The 19,217-nt window shown below is 39.9% G+C and overlaps 1 protein-coding gene across 3 annotated transcripts in view; it reads right to left on the bottom strand.

The window, feature by feature from the left end:
• pitpnm3 (PITPNM family member 3) overlaps window positions 1-19,015 on the bottom strand; it is a 113,142-nt gene extending 94,127 nt beyond the window's left edge. Inside the window, exon 1 of one of the 3 annotated variants that reach the window (XM_084951473.1) lies at window positions 18,539-19,015. In XM_084951473.1, coding sequence (XP_084807599.1) covers window positions 18,539-18,563 — 25 coding nt within the window. In that variant the 5' untranslated portion in view covers window positions 18,564-19,015. The remainder of the gene's footprint in view (window positions 1-18,538) is intronic. The other 2 variants (XM_084951471.1, XM_084951472.1) reach the window with 2 other exon arrangements.
• Window positions 19,016-19,217: the final 202 nt, after the last annotated feature.

Below are 19,217 nucleotides of genomic sequence, written 5' to 3'. Positions count from 1 at the left end.
GTTTTCTGTACCCTTGCCACTCCCAGTGCACACACATTTTTGTGATGCATTTGCACAGGAACACGACTGTTGATGTAATCAGGTTGTAGTTCCAAGTCCCAGTTGTGTTTAATTATTAACACCACTTAACACTGAAAGCTCTAAAATACAAAAGTGCTGTGTTTTTAAAAACAAATTGGAGGAAAAAAGTATTGGAAGTCATGACAGCATACTGTGTCATTAACTACCCCCAGCCTCTTACTGTTCTTCCGACAGTGATGCTTTACAGGAGAAACGCTTTGGGAAGATAAAGATTCAGAAAGTCAGCTTAGTGAGAGTGAACTGAACGAATCATAACAAATAAACAGGTCAGACACAGGACTGTCATCCAGGAGTTAAAGTCCATGTCCTATATGAAATCAGAAGTTCTTCTGGTCTATTTTGTATATGGTTGACTTATTTTTTAATCACAGTTTATTTACATTTATTAATACATGCATATATACATTTAATACATATGTACACACATATATATTTATGCACATTTTCTGTTATAGCAATATTTTTGCAGTAAGCCCTCAAGGCAAACTTCTCCCATTTGCCAGTGCTTTTAAATGAAGGCTACTCTCAGGGAACTCCTAACATGTTTGTGTTTATCAATATCTGATTTTGCTTTTGCTTTTTTACCCAATAAGTTAGATGTAAGATATAAAAAAATGGGCAGGACAAGGCTTAATGGCATATTGTATGTTTTATGATAAGGGAATTCTTAGGGACTTCCAATCAGTAAAAGATCAATACCAGTTAAGCAAAACTGATTTTTTTAGGTTTCTTCAAATTAGGCATCACCTACATAACTTTATACCTAAAAGAACAGATCTTTTCTCTCTTCCTGTTTTGAATATATTTGTCAAGGCTTACCAGGCAGACCCTGGCCTCAAGATGATTTCTAGATTGTATAAGGGTCTACAAGAGGTTAAGAAGCGGAATACTACCTATATTTTAAAAAATGGGAAAGGGAAACAAATACAGCAATTTCAAATGACATTTGGTATCAGCAGTGTACTTTTCAGTGGAGAATTTCTAGTTCTAATATATGGAGATGTTTTGGTTGGAAAAGTCTCTGTAGGTTTTTTATTACTCCTGCACAAAGTAAACATTATTCTAATCACTCTAGCTGCTGGAGAAACTGTGGGGCCCAAGGAATAAAACACTTCCACTTGTTTTGGTCTTGCCCATTGATCAACACTTTTTTGGGTATCGATTCATTCTGAGTTACAGATCGTTTTAGTATGCAACTTCCCTTTAATTGGGATGAACTTTTGTTTGGATATTTATACTCAGTGAATGTAGATAAAATGTCCAAGCTGTTGTATGGTATTCTGAGTCTGGCTGCCCGTAAGACTATTACCAAGAAATGGCTTAGTGTGAAAATTCCATCACTAAATGACTGGTATGAGATTGTTTATGGGATGTTTAAAATGGAAAGAATTACCTTTATTAATAGACTCCAATATGACATATTTAGTGATATTTGGGATAAATGGAAACATTACATTTTGTCAAGGAGACCCGATTTTGTTTGAATCTCTGTAATTATGTATGCCATATTTCTGAACTGTTATGTGTATATATGTATATGTCAGTATGTATGAGTGTATAGGCGAATACATATGTATGTAGGTATGTGTATGTATGTCTAAGTATATGTGTGTGTGTATGTGTATATATATGTATGTATGTATGTATGTATGTATGTATGTATGTATGTATGTATGTATATATATATATATATATATATATATATATATATATATATATATATATATATATATATATGTGTATGTATATATATATATATATATATATATATATATATATATATATGTATAGGCCCGACATGGTTCACGCCTACTGGCTGAAGAAGCTGACTGCACTCCACGAGCGTCTGGCAGCACAAATGAACCAGCTGCTAGTTAACGAGAGACACCCGGAATGGCTAACCAAAGGTCGAACGGTCCTGATCCCCAAGGACCCCAAGAAGGGACCGGTCCCATCCAACTACCAACCAATAACCTGCCTCATTACTACATGGAAGCTCCTGTCAGGCATCATATCGGCTAAGATGAACAGGCACATGGGTCAATACATGAGTGGGGCACAGAAAGGGATTGGCAAGAATACCAGAGGTGCAAAACACCAGCTACTGGTAGACAGAACAGTCAGCCGAGACTGCAAGACCAGACTGACCAACCTGTGCACTGCCTGGATTGATTACAAGAAGGCCTATGACTCAATGCCCCACAGCTGGATCCTGGAATGCTTAGAATTGTACAAGATCAACAGGACCCTAAGAGCCTTCATCAGGAACTCAATGGGGATGTGGCGTACAACACTAGAGGCCAACTCCAAGCCCATAGCACAAGTCACCATCAAGTGCGGGATCTACCAAGGAGATGCTCTGTCCCCACTGCTGTTCTGCATAGGCCTGAACCCCCTCAGTGAGATCATTAACAAGACTGGCTACGGATACCGACTACGGAACGGAGCAGTTGTCAGCCACCTCCTGTACATGGATGACATCAAGCTGTATGCCAAGAATGAACGAGACATCGATTCACTGATCCACACTACCAGGCTATACAGCAATGACATTGGAATGTCGTTCGGACTGGAGAAGTGTAGTTGAATGGTAACGAAGAGAGGGAAGGTAGTCAGAACTGAGGGGATTGAACTACCAGAAGGCAACATTGCAGACATAGAGGACAGTTACAAGTACCTGGGGATCCCGCAGGCGAATGGGAACCATGAAGAGGCCGCTAGAAAGGCTGCAACCACCAAGTACCTGCAGAGGGTCAGGCAAGTCCTGAGGAGTCAGCTGAACGGTAAGAACAAGATCCGGGCCATCAACACCTACGCCCTGCCCGTGATCAGGTACCCTGCTGGGGTAATAGGCTGGCCAAAGGAGGAGATAGAAGCCACTGACATAAAGACAAGAAAGCTCCTTACCATGCATGGAGGGTTTCACCCCAAGTCCAGCACCCTGAGGCTGTACGCTAAGCGGAAGGAAGGGGGCCGGGGACTGGTGAGTGTCAGCACCACAGTCCAGGATGAGACAACGAACATCCAAGAATACATTGGGAAGATGGCCCTAACTGACCGAGTGCTCAGTGAATACCTCAGGCAGCAGAAACCCAAGAAAGAGGAGGGAGACGAGGAACCATCATGGAAGGACAGGGCCCTGCACGGTATGTACCACCGGCAGATAGAGGAGGTGGCTGATATCCAGAAATCCTACCAGTGGCTGGACAAAGCTGGACTGAAAGACAGCACAGAGGCACTAATCATGGCAGCACAAGAACAAGCTCTGAGTACAAGATCCATAGAGGCTGGGGTCTATCACACCAGGCAAGACCCCAGGTGCAGGCTGTGTAAAGATGCTCCAGAGACAATCCAGCACATAACAGCAGGGTGCAAGATGCTAGCAGGCAAGGCATACATGGAACGCCATAACCAAGTGGCCGGCATAGTGTACAGGAACATCTGTGCCGAGTATAACCTGGAAGTCCCGAGGTCAAAATGGGAGATGCCCCCAAGGGTGGTGGAGAATGACCGAGCTAAGATCCTGTGGGACTTCCAGATACAGACGGACAAAATGGTGATCGATGTAGCGGTTCCGAATGACAGCAATATCAGGAAGAAGGAACACGAGAAGCTGGAGAAATACCAAGGGCTCAGAGAAGAGCTCGAGAGGATGTGGAGGGTGAAGGTGACGGTGGTCCCCGTGGTAATCGGAGCACTAGGTGCGGTGACTCCCAAGCTAGGCGAGTGGCTCCAGCAGATCCCGGGAACAACATCGGAGATCTCTGTCCAGAAGAGCGCAGTCCTGGGAACAGCTAAGATACTGCGCAGGACCCTCAAGCTCCCAGGCCTCTGGTAGAGGACCCGAGCTTGAAGGATAAACCGCCCGCAGGGTCGAGATGGGTGTTTTATATATATATATACATATACATATATATATGTATACATATACATATATATATATATATATATATATATGTGTGAGTGTGTGTGTATGTATATGTGTATATATATGTGTGTGTGTGTGTGTGCGCGTGTATATATATATATATATATATATATATATATATACATACACACTAGATGGTACACCCGTTTGTTTATTTTTGATTATTTGTTTATTTTGGTTTATTTGTGTTCTTAAAGGTTGTTTATTAAAAAAGAAAATATAAAAAAAAATATCTGATCTTGATCTTACAATATTCATTTGCAGTATGTATGTTGAAGCGCTTACAGTGCTTAGTTAAGATTAGAGAAAGACTGTGGTCTGGTTTTAAATTCAGCAGCGGCTGTGGATGCACAGTGCACATTTATTTTATTTTTCACTTTTATTGTGCAATAATAATAATAATAACAGCTTTAACAAACAACCTATGGGTTAGTTTTCTGAGGGAGGACTCAGATATGCTAAAACTGTTCAAACAAAATTGATAATTCATCAGTTACTCTGATCAGACTGCCTTTGTCTACAAAATCAAAGGCAAAATCAAAACAGCTGCTCTTTGAAATTGAATGTGGAACTTATGGAAACTAACAAAGACCGAGGGAGAGAAGCTCAGCACTTCACTGGACAGTGTTCAAAGAAAGCCCATGTCTAAATATCTAAAAAGCTTTCCTTCAGAGCAGCAACACAGCAACACGAGGCTGCTCGTGATTCATCCTTCTTTCATCTCTTTCTTTCCTTTATTTACTTGCAACAGCGTTTAAACAGAAGCCTGCCGCCAGCTGAAATGGTGAGCTGACAGTATCTCTTACCAAAGCACCTCCACTGCAATCACCCTCTATCTGCCACTTGCATACAGCAAGCACACGTGTTGTGGCAGTGTTGCATGTGTGAACAATTTGTCGCAGGAATTTTTATGCATCAAATGTTTTGACTTTCAAGTAAGCGGAGGATGATTAGCTCAAAATAACAGGTGGATTTCAAGCATTTTGACATACATCATATGCCTCTCACCCCTTTAAAACTGCAACAGAAGCCAGCTGTAAAAAATAAATTAAAAAAAAAACTATCAAGGGCGCTGTATGTAATTTTCTCACCACAAAATAGGCGAAAAATAGCACTGTATTCAGCAGTTCAGGAGCCACATATTTAGAAACCAACAATAAAGCAAAAAGAAGAATGAATGTTGGACATGCATCACGTGGGGGTAAATAAATACTGCTCCAGCAATTTCTGCTGAATGCTTAGTACAATCCTAGCTGTTCATGGTGAGCAAACACCTCCAAATTGTGTCACAATTTCAGCTTCAGCATGAATTCAAACCAGAATATATGAAATGTTGGTGTGGAGGGGTTTAAATTTTCACAGACACCTGAATGGGACAAAAGTGACACACCAGCCTGAACCCTTGGCACAACTGGCCAGATTCTGACCCCACCGTCCAAATGTCACACCAGAAATGAACATCAGACCTAGCAGTGTTTTTCCCAATCTGCTATTGTATTGTGCTCTTCTGCCAACCTTGATTGTAACAAGTGGCTATTAGAGTTACTGCTGCCTTTCTATCAGCTCAAAGCAGCCTGTGACCTCTAGTATCAATAAGACATTTTAGATGGATAGATAATTCAGTATCTGGTAAGTTTAGTGTATAACATGGTTGTGTCATTGTTGTACAGTTATGATGGGCCAAAAACTCTGCTGCAGGTTTCCAAACACAGCAAAACGAGTGAAGACAAAGAGACTGTAACAAAAAAAATGCAAACTCCTTCATCTTCAGGCAGTATAAACACATTAAGTAGGATTTATCTACTTAAAGAAACTTCCCTGGATTAGGCACTGAGCAGCTACTGGACTGCATCTTTCAAGCTCCAGCTGACTCTCCGCCAACAGAAGCTACTTGGTTTTCCTTTAAGGATGTTTATCTGTCAATGCAAATGGTGTTTAGCTGCTTTCAGTTAGTTGAGCCAAAGAGAGAAAGAGAAGCATACGCTGCATGGTTGTTTGAAAAATCTCCTAGAGGAATTTCTGCTTTACAGCAACCAAAAAATATTATGAATTCAGATTTTTACAACATTACAGGCAATAGTCAATATTTAAAAATCTCAAGTCAGAGTTCTAATAGAATATTTTCATTTGTGAAGGTGTTAAAAGCAAATGGGCTTTAACTCTGTTACGAAAAAAGACACACAAAAATGTGTAAAGAGTTCAATCAATAAACAGGACTGGAATGGAAATTAAAAAATGTAATCAATATCCAGCTGTACTTAAGGTGATAAGTTGCTGTATGTGTGACTAGTCTGTACTTATAAATCAAAAGCAACATCAACAGTATAATAAGTGAGCAAAGAACATCTCTCATCTTGCATGACTCATATGTTATAGGACATTCGCAGTGGGAGAAAAACCTCTCTCTCTGACTCAGGCTATTCTATTTAAATAAACCCTACAATTTATTAATCTATATGCTATTTCCCATTGATTTTCAGCCTGTTTGCTATATTTAAGTGAAATTCAGTAGAAATACGTTAATTTGAGGTGGGAATTACCAGGCTCGATTTCACAATGTGAAACATTCTTTTTAGTAGACTATTGTGACTGAGCCATTGCTTTGCTCTAAATTAGTAGGTAGCTTTGTCCAGCTAAGTGTGCCCAGTGTTGGATGGTTTTTCGGTTGAGTTGATTTAACTTAAGTTTGCTCAGCTAATATTACTTCAGGATGGTGGTGCATGAGATGAGCCCTCTTGTTTGTAGTATTCCCAGAGTATTATAATTTATTTAATAAACTATCTATACCTGGTGTTTCTTGTGTCAACACAATATCACAATACAAATATCGCAATGCAATTTTCCCCCCCTAACCGTTATCTGTAGCACTGTAATAAGGGCAAGTCTTCACTACTCAGTAGCTGCAGCTGTTGAAGAGACTGTGAAATTAGAGATTCAGGGAGAGAAACAGGAAACAGTTCTGATGCACCTCCTGAAAGATTTATAATTGAACTCATTTATCTTTCTAGCTTCCCTAATACATAAAATACAAGTCTGCCAAAAACTCTACTAAGATAATATCTCACCTCAGGCTGACGCTTATATAACCTCAGTAATTTTGTTAAACTATTTGTAAAGAAAATCAAGTAATGAATACACATAATAAACACATAGTACATAAAAGCTTCAGCACATTATGAGGTTATAAACAGGACAACATTTGGTGGTATCAAGCCCACGAAGAGTACTAAATCTGTGGTTCATTAGCTGGTAACGTATCCAGAGGTTGTGGTAATTCATCTATATCATCTGCAAGTTGATCATGCACCTGGCTTTAATTGCAGTGAAATAGCCAAGCAGGTGGCTTTGCAGGAAGTCACCATTTCTCAAAATCGCACAGCATCTATTCATATGTGTTTTGTGTTTTTTGGAGGTTTTTTTTTTTTTTTTTTACAAAGTGGAACAAAAGGAGTGCTAACAAAAGGAACAAAGTGAATTATAAATTCAGCAGAGTGCAGACATTAAACCGCCTTAAAAACTTGCTGATACACAGTGGTGCAAAAAGATTGCTAAGAGAGCATGCTGTGTTATTTTCAATGTAATGCAGTAACTACTGCAGAGAAAACACCTCTTTATAATGCACTGTTCTTCTCAGATAGTCATGCTCTACAGGTTTTCACATGTTTAACAAGAGTGTGTTCACACTTGCAAGTGTTGTTTAGGTTTTATGTATTATAGGATTCACACTTCTAACATGTAAAAGTTGTAAATACAATGAATAAAGGGGTTATATGAACTAACAAGTACCTCTTATTCTGCAATATCCTACATTGTCCCACATGTAAGATTCAGAACAGTCAATGCACTGTTCTTATTCTGGTGACTGAGTAGGCACTTAATTACACTGAAAGCTTTATCCATCTTCTCTGGTAGTTATAACAATAATAATAATAATAATAATAATAATAATAATAATAATAATAATAATAATAATAATGGATTGCATTTATATAGCGCTTCTTTTCAAGGCCCTCAAAGCGCTTTACAATACCATTATTCATTCACTCTCACATTCATACACTGGTGGAGGCAGCTACAGTTGTAGCCACAGCTGCCCTGGGGCAGACTGACAGAAGCGAGGCTGCCATATCGTGCCATCGGCCCCTCTGGCCATCACCAGTAGGCGGTAGGTGAAGTGTCTTGCCCAAGGACACAACGACCGAGACTGTCCGAGCCGTAAGGGTAAGTTATGAAGTGCTTACCCTCACAGAGAAGTTACATATGTGCATTAGTCAAGACTGCACCTGATCTCCTTCTTAATAGCAACAGACAGCAAGAAATAGAAGAAGGAAAGTGTGTCTCGTGTAGTGCTATATGATGGACAGGACCATCACATTGGTCATAAACTAAATTTGCCACAAACAGTTGTTTACATCCACTTGAGAAGGACTGCTTCAGGAATTAAGAGAATAAACCTTAAAATTTATGAGAATTAAGTTATTATTACCTTTTGTACACGTGCACAGATAGACGAGGCATCTATTTTAAGTACACTAATGGAAATTTGTAGATCAACATCATTTTTCCATTTTTTGTGTGCAAGAACACAAATAATATACACTCACCAGTGTTGTTCAGTATGAACAAAAGCACAGATCCACTGTGCCTCATATCAAAGTTCATGCTGTTTCTGGTGGTGAAATGATGTGGTACACTTTGCTTAGTATTGCAGTGTAACTAAAAAAGTGTACCTAATGAAGTGGTCAGTGAGTCACAGAACAGAATTAATTTATATTTTATTAACAATTAACAATTTCAGGGTTTGTCATGACACTGAGCTGTTATTTGTTTCTCGAGTTTGGTGGTATAAAGGTGTGCTATTGTCATTAAAAATGACAAAGTTACTTAGGATTATTATAGATGTGTAAATGTCACATTCTTCAGTTTTTGTCAAAATTATACATGCATTTGGCATAAAATGAGATACTATTGCATACATTATAATAACTTAAAAAATATATGCAAATGGATCCTGTAAGATTTACAACCTGATTGCACAGCAATAACACTTGGCTGATATGCCTGGATTTATTGGCGTCACATTTCGGCTTTTTGGCCCACATGGCTCACAGGCTACATTAAGTGAAACTTAATAGACACACATTAATCTGCAGAGCATTAACACAGGACCAATCTTTTCTACTGGATAGCAGCAGCTTTTGAAGTTTTGAAATTAGAGATTCAGGATAGTAACTCCGGGAGAGAAATAAGAAATAGTTTTGGTGCAGCTCCTGAAAGATTTATAATTGAACTCATTCGTCTTCCTGACTTCCCTATTACATAACATGCCTCAACATCTCTGTCAAATACTTTACTAAGAAGATAACATCTCACCTCCGACTGCACAGCTGACTCCAGCTATGCAGAGAATGACTCTTGTGTAAACTCCTGCGTTAAACTTAACCATGAGCTAAATTGTTTGTCTTCCAATATTTACAGAAAGAAAAGCTTAACATAAAACATGACATTCTCATTTTGTCCTGCGTTATAAAATCCAGTGCACCACTTTCCTGTATCTCTAAAAACACCAAACTCATTTCCTGCCCGGCGAGTTCTCGTCCCAGAGAATCAAACACTGCTCTTCTGAAAGAAGAGCTGCTGACGTCTTCAAATTACGCACAAGGTGTCCTTCAGTTTCTGTGCCTTGACTGTCGTCCAAGACTTATTGGAAGCCAAGAGATAAGAGTTCATTTTTAAAGAGGAGGTTGTGCTGTGGAACCGGAGGAAGTCAGAAGTTTGCAAGCAAGGAGACCATAGTTTGTCCTGTTTGGGAGATGCTTTTTAGTTTTGCTTTTACTGGTTAAGTTTAAGATGAGATTGTGGTTTCATAGCATTAAGCTTGGATAATGAAAAATTAAGCTTACCCAGTAACACATATAGACACTTTATCAGTGTCTATATACGCTGAGTTGAGTATGACAGACCTGCCTTACTGTCACCTAAAATGGCCTGGTAAATGGCCTGTATTTGTATAGCGTCTACACCTCAGACAAGAAAGGAAACTTTGTGTGTAATTTGGAGGGATATTGTGGCATCTCTACTAGTACTCAAGGTGAAATGACAAAAAGAAAGCCTTTGTTTTTCAATTGCCTCAAGTTTTAAGCTCAGGAAAACTGAATCAATACTTAATCATGTTAAATAATTGTGATCTCAAAACTGACTAAAATTTTCATGGTTATAGTTTTTGCCAGCTGAGTTAGGCTGCAGCTCACCATGCAACGCTGACTTGGACAAGCAGAAGATGGATGGATGGTTTTTTTTTATCTAACCACAACCTTCCACAACCTTTATATTCATCTTTCAACAGAAAAAAAATCTGCCAGTAAAGCAGTCCACTGTTAAGAAATCATTCTTACTGCCACGTCTTATTGAACTAGACATGTTATAACGATCATTTGTGTAGGCAAGATGAAAGTATTGCAATTTTGAATGTGAAAATTGCTTCAGTGTGAGCCTGCAGAAGGTTAAAAGTGCCGTGGGTTTTGAAAACAAGGAGCAAGCCCTCAGCATTGAAGATGGCCCCATACCGAGGATCACTCTCCATCAGAGACCTCATCTGCTTTTGATCAGCTGCTACCTAAAGAAATTTCTTCCAGTCAGAGCTTTATCTCTCACTGCCCTCTCAAGCCCAAATGGCCTGTAAGCTACACTTGTGCCAATCTGCTCATTTTATAATTACCAGAATTTAATACTCAAGGAAGTCTAAACAACTAACAGCCCCTAAAAGAGCAATGGGCTGCAGTGGCTGGCAGGAAGGGCAGAAGAGCTCTCTGGTGGTGCAAACCACTTCTGAGTGATTATTGGACAAGCCACAGCATCAGAGTGTGATATCTGCATTGTCAAAGGGAAAACCAATTTAGCTTTTCTTTTGTCAATAAACAAGAAGGAGGAAACTGCTGATATTACAACACGAAACATGTCCCAGTAAAGATGAAGCTGACTAGATGTAGCACTGAGCAGATTCTTTGTCTGCTCAGTCTTTTTATGTCGTGCCTCAGCAATCGTCCCATGGTAAACAATAAACAACAATATACCCAGCCCTGCAATGCAAATAACTATTAGTCGTAGTTTTTGTAATGCAATTAAGCCTGCATGCAAAGCTTAAATCAATCAGTAAAGTCAATGAGAGACACAGATCACCTTCGTGTATGCCATTACCTATCCTTTAGCTGCACAGATCAGCACTTCCAATTGACTGTTAATGGACTGCTACACTACTATTAGATAATGATTATCATTGCTGACCGTGTTCTGCATCCCTGTCTGTCTGTGCAGTAATGGCCACATATTACTGTACTGTTTGTCTTGCTTGAAGAAGACTTCTTGCTGGTTTACATTGTGAAGTCTACAGTTTATGGTAATATAATCTGAAACTGGATTGGTTATAAATAGAGATGTGTCATAAATCAGAATTTTAGTACCTGACAGCAAAGCAGTCACTGCACTACCACTAAGCAATAATAAAATTCTACACAGAATTCAAAGAACACAAACCATTAAATGAAATGACCGAAAGATAAATTGTGTTCTGTCTAGGTTGTGTTTAAAATATTTTATAATTTGGCTCATGTGCAGAAGCAGAAACAAGATGTGAAAACAAAAGTAATATAGTAATTCAACCTTTTAAGTTGCTGTGACAAACCTGTTAGCAAAGAAATGCCTGTTTATGGTTACATTATTTTTATGTAAACCCATATTTACTGAGTTTTTGATCACCACCATCTCCTGAGACAATGATGGTAAACAGACAGATTCTTACATAGCACTTTTCTACTCTACCTGCTCACTCAGCATGTTTTAAACATTTCTCATTCACCCAAACACTTTTTTCTTCATCTAAGTGCTTTCTATCTACATTCTCGCACACGTGCAGACGCACTCCAATGAATGCACAAGGAGGGTCTTTTGGCATGCAGACTGGAGGGGATCGAACCACCAACCTTCCAATTAGTAAATACACTGTTCTACCTCCCACCGGATATTGTTTAGCTCATTAGCTGCTAAATCTTTTTAGCAGCTAAGGTTTTTATAAGCCAACATTTTTGGTATTGGATAGATGCTGTGCAGCAGCTTTATCAGTCTGTTTATTTACTGAAGGCTAAACTAAGCTAAACTAAAACTGTGTCACAATTGCGCCTTGAAATCACAAAAATATTCAGTTTGTGTCAAAAAAAACCCCAAAACAAATAAAAAAAATGGACAAATTTTTTTGAGATGCAGGAACCAATGAATGTTTTGACTTTGCCAACTGACATTTAGAAAAGAAATCTGAAATCAGAATCAGTCAAGAAAACTGCAATTGCTGCATCTCTACTATTAAGTGCAGCTTTTAAAAGCTGCCAAACAATTCATCAACGTGAATGGCGATTTAACTCAGGCCCATGTGTTTAAAGCCCTGAGCAATGGAAATTACCAGAAACCCAGAATGGTGTCATCTTGCTCGCAACATTTTGTTCCCTACTGGCAGGACACGGGATAGATGTAAACTAAGTGCTTCTGCTAATAGCTCAGCATTATAATGCTGAGTAATTGTTCCTTTAAAAAACCTTTTCTGGAGTCTGTGAATATGATTCAGCAAAGCGAAAAATAGAAAACACAGGTTGTGCCTTCCACACCACATCAAGACTTTTGGCTGTGACAGATGACAAGTGAACTATTGCCGTGCTCCAGATGAGCTGGTCCCCTGCCACTGCCTCTTCTGTGACCTCAAACAGCATCAGCAGCCTAGCTGCTCTGTGCGTTGTGAATCGCTGCTCCCGGACACAAGCCCACTGTGCCTCCCCATGACAAACAGCTATTAAATTCAAATTAACACTGTTTTGTATGATCAAATAAAATAACAGAGGTCACAGGCTGAATGCATTAGCGCACGCCTCTGTAGAATTCAGAGAACATTGTGTTGCTGTTTGATAAACAAGCTGTCTGGGGACCGTTTTACCAGTTTGACAACACTATACACAGCTGGTGCTGGCAGTATGATGCAGTATATAAAGTATTCATCATGTCTTAAAGTGAGTGATAAGAATTGGGTTTGGAGAATCACTGACAGTGCAGAATCAATTTTTTTCAGAAAATGTGCCACCAGTCTATTCTCCGTGAAGAAACATCACAAAACAAATTATTTTAACATAAAAATACTGCCATTCCCCCTATTCACTTTTGCAGAGAGTGAAAAGTAGGAGCAGAAAGAAAGAAAGGGGAGAGACTGTTCACCAGCATCATCCAGTTCTATTTTTAGCTTGACGGTAAATCTCAGCAAAACACCAGGTAGCCTACCCATTTATTTTATTTGGACAGCAACTGAAAGAAAGGGCTTTCTGGCTGATCTAGATTCATCAGCTCTGAGAAATACAAAAACTCAAAGGTGCAATCTTACACTGAGCTTTGGAATAGTGAGTGAAGTCAAACAGAGGACAAACAGTGGAATCTGTAAGACTGTACTCTGTGGGGAGGGAGGAGGTGACGAAGATGACCGACAGTGATTCGAAAAAAATTCTTAATGGAGGTATGGCACCACAATACCTGTCTGGCTCCAAGGTTCAGCTTTTAGTGGAAGCAGAAACAGGGATGCACAATCAAGTGTAAAACTGAAGTGTGAATTCCCGTGCCAGCTGGTTGAATTACTGGTCTCATTAAAAGATAATAAACTATCAAATGTAATGTTGAGCTGCTTGCAGAAATAAACATTACACATTTGTATTTCAGGGTCGCACTATTATGATCATATAAAAACCACAAAGGGTTAGGGCTGCTCAATTAATCGAATTTTAATCTCGATTACGATCTGGGCTTTCAACGATCATTAAAAATGACTGAGCCGATTATTAGCACCTCCCTCGTGCTTTACTCTCGCGCTGCTCCGTGGGGCAAATCGAGCGCACCTTTCTGCATTTCGAACACGCGTCACAACAATTAAGAGGACCCGAGGGAAGCTCGGAAAGCTAAGCAGAAGTTATTTAGAGAGGAGAGTGACTGCCGTTGGTTGAAAAGAGAGGTAAAAAAAAAAAACTTCAGTGGTGTGGAAACATTATGGGTTCGTGGAGTCAGACGTGGATCAAGTAGACATAGTGTGTACCTGCACCACAGAGCAACACTGCAAAGTTCACTAAACATAGTACATTTTTCATTTATTTCTTATATTGCAAACATTTGCACTGTCATCAGTATTTGCACACTATTTTATATTATTTTTTAAAGTCATTATTCAATACATTGTTATTGTTAAATAAATATCGTCAAATAATCGAGATCTCAATTTCAGTGAAAATAATCGTGATTATTATTTTTGCCATAATCGAGCAGCCCTACAAAGGGTCATACAAAACCTTGTGCTAAAATGATGACTTTGTTTTTTTTTAACATTTAAATTGTCATTAAGTTACAAAGACATCAAAAGTTTATGATATTTCTTGTTTGTTTGTTTTGGGGGGTTTTTTGCCATAAGGTAGCAGTAATGCAACTACAAGCTACAAACAAGAAAAACATAAGGAGCATGTTAAGATGCTACCAGTAAAATTGGATTAGATACTCATTTGCAACAGTATTGATACTAACTAACAGTGCAGTCTTTGCTTCCTCCAGTTGACACACAGCTTCACACCACCCCTGAATCTGAATCACAGGCAGGCATTGATTCAGCCCCTCCCCTCAGCTAGCAGCTGAACACATGAACCAGCTAGCAGCTAAACACATGCACACCATCAAGACAAATTTAGCAAAGCAATGTTAAAGACCATCACCCCAGTCTTTATGAAGAATTTTGTTAGATCAGTAAAGCTCCTGTTTGAACAACATTTAAGTATTAAACAGTTCTACATGTTAACTTGCATGGCACACACTTTGTTAATGTTAACCAACAGTCGCACTAGCTATCCTTCTGCTAGCATGGCTACACAATGAAAAATCCATTAATATTTCTTACACTCTGAGTCACACCTGCTTTATTTTAAGGACCGAAGCTTTACTCCACACAGCTCGTATAATTCCTAAATCCTTATTACTCTGTTCTAATTATCTTTCAGTGTTTGGATGATTAAAACTGAGGCTCTCATCTGTTTTGCTAGACAGTCAGTGAATCTGGGCACGAGGCCATATTTCTGCAAAAGCCGAAAAGGGGAGTACAAACCGAAAGCTTAGATCACACACACTTGCTGTTACACTTTAATGATGAAATACAGAGCATATCCATATTATCTTTGCCTTACATTTCATAGACCCTACACTTGATTATAATGAAGATTTTTCTCCCAAGTGTGTCAGGAGATGATTTTAAATGAGAACTTCATCCCCTGCAGGGCTCCTATAATTGAAAATGACAAAGTTAAGATCAGCATACATACGTGAAAGATATGAAATTAAAACATCTGCATTGTCCATGTTGCTGGGGCTTTGAAGAGTAATGTTTTGATAGGACCTGTTCTACTTCACAAGTTATACTGGGAACTGAGGTCAAGTGATATTTAATAAAAACAGATACACAGCATGCTTGATATATGGCTGTACTAACAATAACCCCACACAAACTGCGCATCGGCATTAATCTGCCACCAGCCTGCCAGAGCATCGCAGGGTTCGCATGATTTTATAAAGAAGGCTGAAGTAATATAAGGCAGCACAGTGTAGTTTCCATTAGCTAGTGAATTTTACAGCGAGACTCAAAGAAATATAATTAAGATTAACTGGAGAAGACATCCAGCTACAGCTGGTGAGAAAAAAAAATGGCTTTCCGTGCATCCAGAGAAGCTAATTTGTCTTCTGAGACTGTTTACTAAAAATAAGACTACTCTCTTGATTTCTGTGAAAAACAAACTCCTTCCCATAGAGGCTGCACCTCACTCTCAGGGGCAGGCTGTGCTGCAGCCTTGATGGTTTGATCCCCAGCCCTTCCGTGTGTTGAAGTATCCTTGGGCGAGATAGTGAACCCAAATTTGTTTCCAGTGGCAGGTGAACACCTTGCATGGCAGCTCTTCTGCCACTGGTGAGTGAATGAGAAACACACAAATTGTAATCCACGTACCTTTGCCTGGATTTAAGAATAAACTGGATTTTTATTTTGTTGGTTCAGTTTCAGATTTCTGTCAGGATATTACTGGCTCATGCTTCATGCTAAATATACTGTGCTGTCAGTCTTTGTTCAGATCATCATTACTCTCTAGGTTCAGGCTTTTCTGTAACATTGAACTCACATCAGAATTGTGTGGCTAAGGTTTTTAAGGGTCACAAATATAAAAGCTATATTTTTATTTCAAGTGACATCATTTAGGGCAGATTATCAGATTTTTAAAAGACCAATGACTCTTCAGTCACAAACATTTCTTTACCTATACGCAGAAGTTTGTGTCTTGTAAATCGTCATAGAAGTTACAAGACTTCACTTCATACACACTTGCATGCCACTTCATTTCGCGTGCCAGTTCACCAGCTTGTTAAGGCAAATATTCAATCTGCCAATCACACAGCCACAAGCCCCAACATTTAGGCATGTAGACTTGTCCAGGATGACTTGCTGAAGTTCAAAACAAACATCAGAACAAGGAAGAAAGATGATTTAAATGACTTTGAACGTGACATGGTTGTTATTCCCAGACAGACTGGTCTGAGTATTTTAGAAACTGATAATGTGCTGGGATTTTTTCACACTATCGTTGCTAGATTTTATAGAGTATATAGAGTGGGGTCTGAAACTATCCAGTGAAGCTGCAGTTCTTTGGGTTAAAATACCTCAATGATGGCAGAGGTCAGAGGACAAAGGCCAGTCTGCTTTCATCTGATAAAAAGGTAAGAGTAACTCAAACAGCCACTCGTTAGAACAAAGGTATGCAGAAGAGCATCTCTCTGAACCAGATAGGCAGCAGACACAGCAGCAGAATACCACACTATAGACAATAGAAGACTGGAAAAACTTTGCCTGGTTTAGAAAGTCTCAACATCTGCTGTGATATTCAGATTATAGGGTCAGAATTTGGCAAGCAATATGACAGTATGGATCCATCCTGCCTTGTATCAATAGTTCAGGATGGTGTTGATAGTGATGTAATGTGTGTGTGTTCATTAGTAATGAAGTGGCAGTTGATTGTTTGTGGAGCATTCTGGAAAAACCAAAATATTTCTACTGTTTTCTAATGGTAAACACATAAAAAGTGTCTTTGCACACTTCCTGAAAACAGGACAGAATAAGTTAAATAAAGTAAGGAAAGTACTGAAGTGGGAAGTTTGTGCACAATTTTAAAATGGTTTGGACAATTTTGTCTGAATCAGCTTGCTGACAATAGGGATCTACTTTGTGTTATTTCAGAGATGTTCGCCGTTGAATGTCACTGCACCCTGTGACTTTTATGGTGTTTTACTTTGAATCAGAGGAATCGCTACTTTAAAGACCAAGCCATGCAGAATATTATCCCCTCTGTGTTGTGACACTTTCTGCCACCACCTGTAGTAATAATGATTTGATATTTCATTGATCCCTGCGGGGAAATTTTCCGTCCACTCTCAGTTGATGTAAAAGGTCAGAGCACAGAGGCCACTGTGAGCCTGAAGCCGCCGGAGATTAGGTGACACGCTCACAGGCTTTTCAGCAGAGCAGATGCATGAAAGAAGAAAAGTATCACTACTCACAACATCACAACCCGGACTGATGGTATCATGCGTCCAGGTTGTGAACCCACTTATTAATGTTTGACACTATATCACTGGAATCTGGCTTATTTGCACAGCAAAACCAAATAAATAAATAAATCCTGGTCTTTCACTACAGCTATAAAACTGCAGCAGGTGCATAGAAAGAGAATAATAGCAGCCCTTTTAAGCACTTCATTTCTAACAGATTAGCAGAAAGAGCACAAACGCAAACAGGTGGTAAGTGTGAGCAGCAAACCCATCTTTCCAGTGAACAATAAACCTTTTATGCCATAGAAATGTCAGGACTTCAAAGGCTTTTGCTGATACTGTCCTGTCAACACTCTTTCACATTCCACATATCCAATTTAACAATCAAATGAGCTGCGTGAAAAAAAAAATCTTCAGCTATTTTTAGCAATGCTGAACTCCTTTGCATTATTCCCTTTCTTTTGCACTTTGTCCTTGATATTTATATTGTGATTCACGGTTTCTTTATAGACAGAGTAACGAATGCAAAATGTGATACATATTGTGACCATTCACCTTTAGTAACACGGGTCTGTCTGTAGGTCACTCGCACCTCACCTGTCCAGATTTGACCCTGCAGCAGCGTCACAGAATCTGACGCAGACCTGCTGTGACACCTTTACGGACACAGGCAGGTCAGACAAACCGTCTGACTGATATAAAGACGGACCTGGCTGGACAGTCCACCGGACCGCTTCTCACACAGAGGTCTGTATTGACCGTAGCGCATTCCTACGGATCGCCTTCATCCACGCAGCACACGGCTGTGCGCGCCAACATCCAGCAGCAGCACGAGACGCATGTTTCAACCTGTTAGCACAGACCAGGCATGTAGTGTCTCCTTACCTTTTACTCTCGTCTCCTTTGACATAGTGTCCTCTCCCTTGTGTTTCTGTCAGTCTGCGGCCACTCAGCAATGCTGTCACGTTATTCTCCGTTTATGCACCGTTTCGTCGGATAGTTAATTGAACATCGGCTCTTCCTCTGTCCCCTCTCTCCTGGCTGCTGCACCTTGACGCTTGCCAGGCTGAATCAGGGTGAAGTGGGGCACGGGGAGGTCTACAGCTGCCTCATCGGTCTCCTCTCAGCGATGAGATGAGAAAATTAAACAAAAAAGCCAAAAACAGGAGAAATCTGCAGCTGTGTTCTCATTCACCTGAGTCAAGTCCCTCGGAGCATCGACCCGCCCCTCCGCAGACATACTTTGGCTATGTGGTGTATCTGTGCAGACTTGCCTCACATGTCATGCCCACCCAGCTCCCGTTCCTCTCTCCTCTCCGCCGCTAACAGCAGCCAGAGTTGTGCCAAAGCTCCGGTCTGCAGCTTGACTGCCTCCAGCGGTGCGCGCACGTCCGCGGCTGCTGAAGGGCGTCCGTCTTCCCCTTCCTGTGTCCGTTTTCTGTCTGTGCAAAACACTCAAGGAAGACCCTAAATGGAGACCTAAAAAGCAGCTGGTCCATTGCTTTTCTCATGCCTGGAGCCGTAATGAAAAAGCAGTTTACCAGCTATATTGTCACTGGGACGA

This window comes from Perissodus microlepis, chromosome 14, assembly GCF_051167445.1.
Source record: "Perissodus microlepis isolate ML-2025 ecotype Zambia chromosome 14, ASM5116744v1, whole genome shotgun sequence".
Classification (NCBI taxonomy): domain Eukaryota; kingdom Metazoa; phylum Chordata; class Actinopteri; order Cichliformes; family Cichlidae; genus Perissodus; species Perissodus microlepis.
This window is presented reverse-complemented; position numbering and strand designations above follow the sequence as displayed.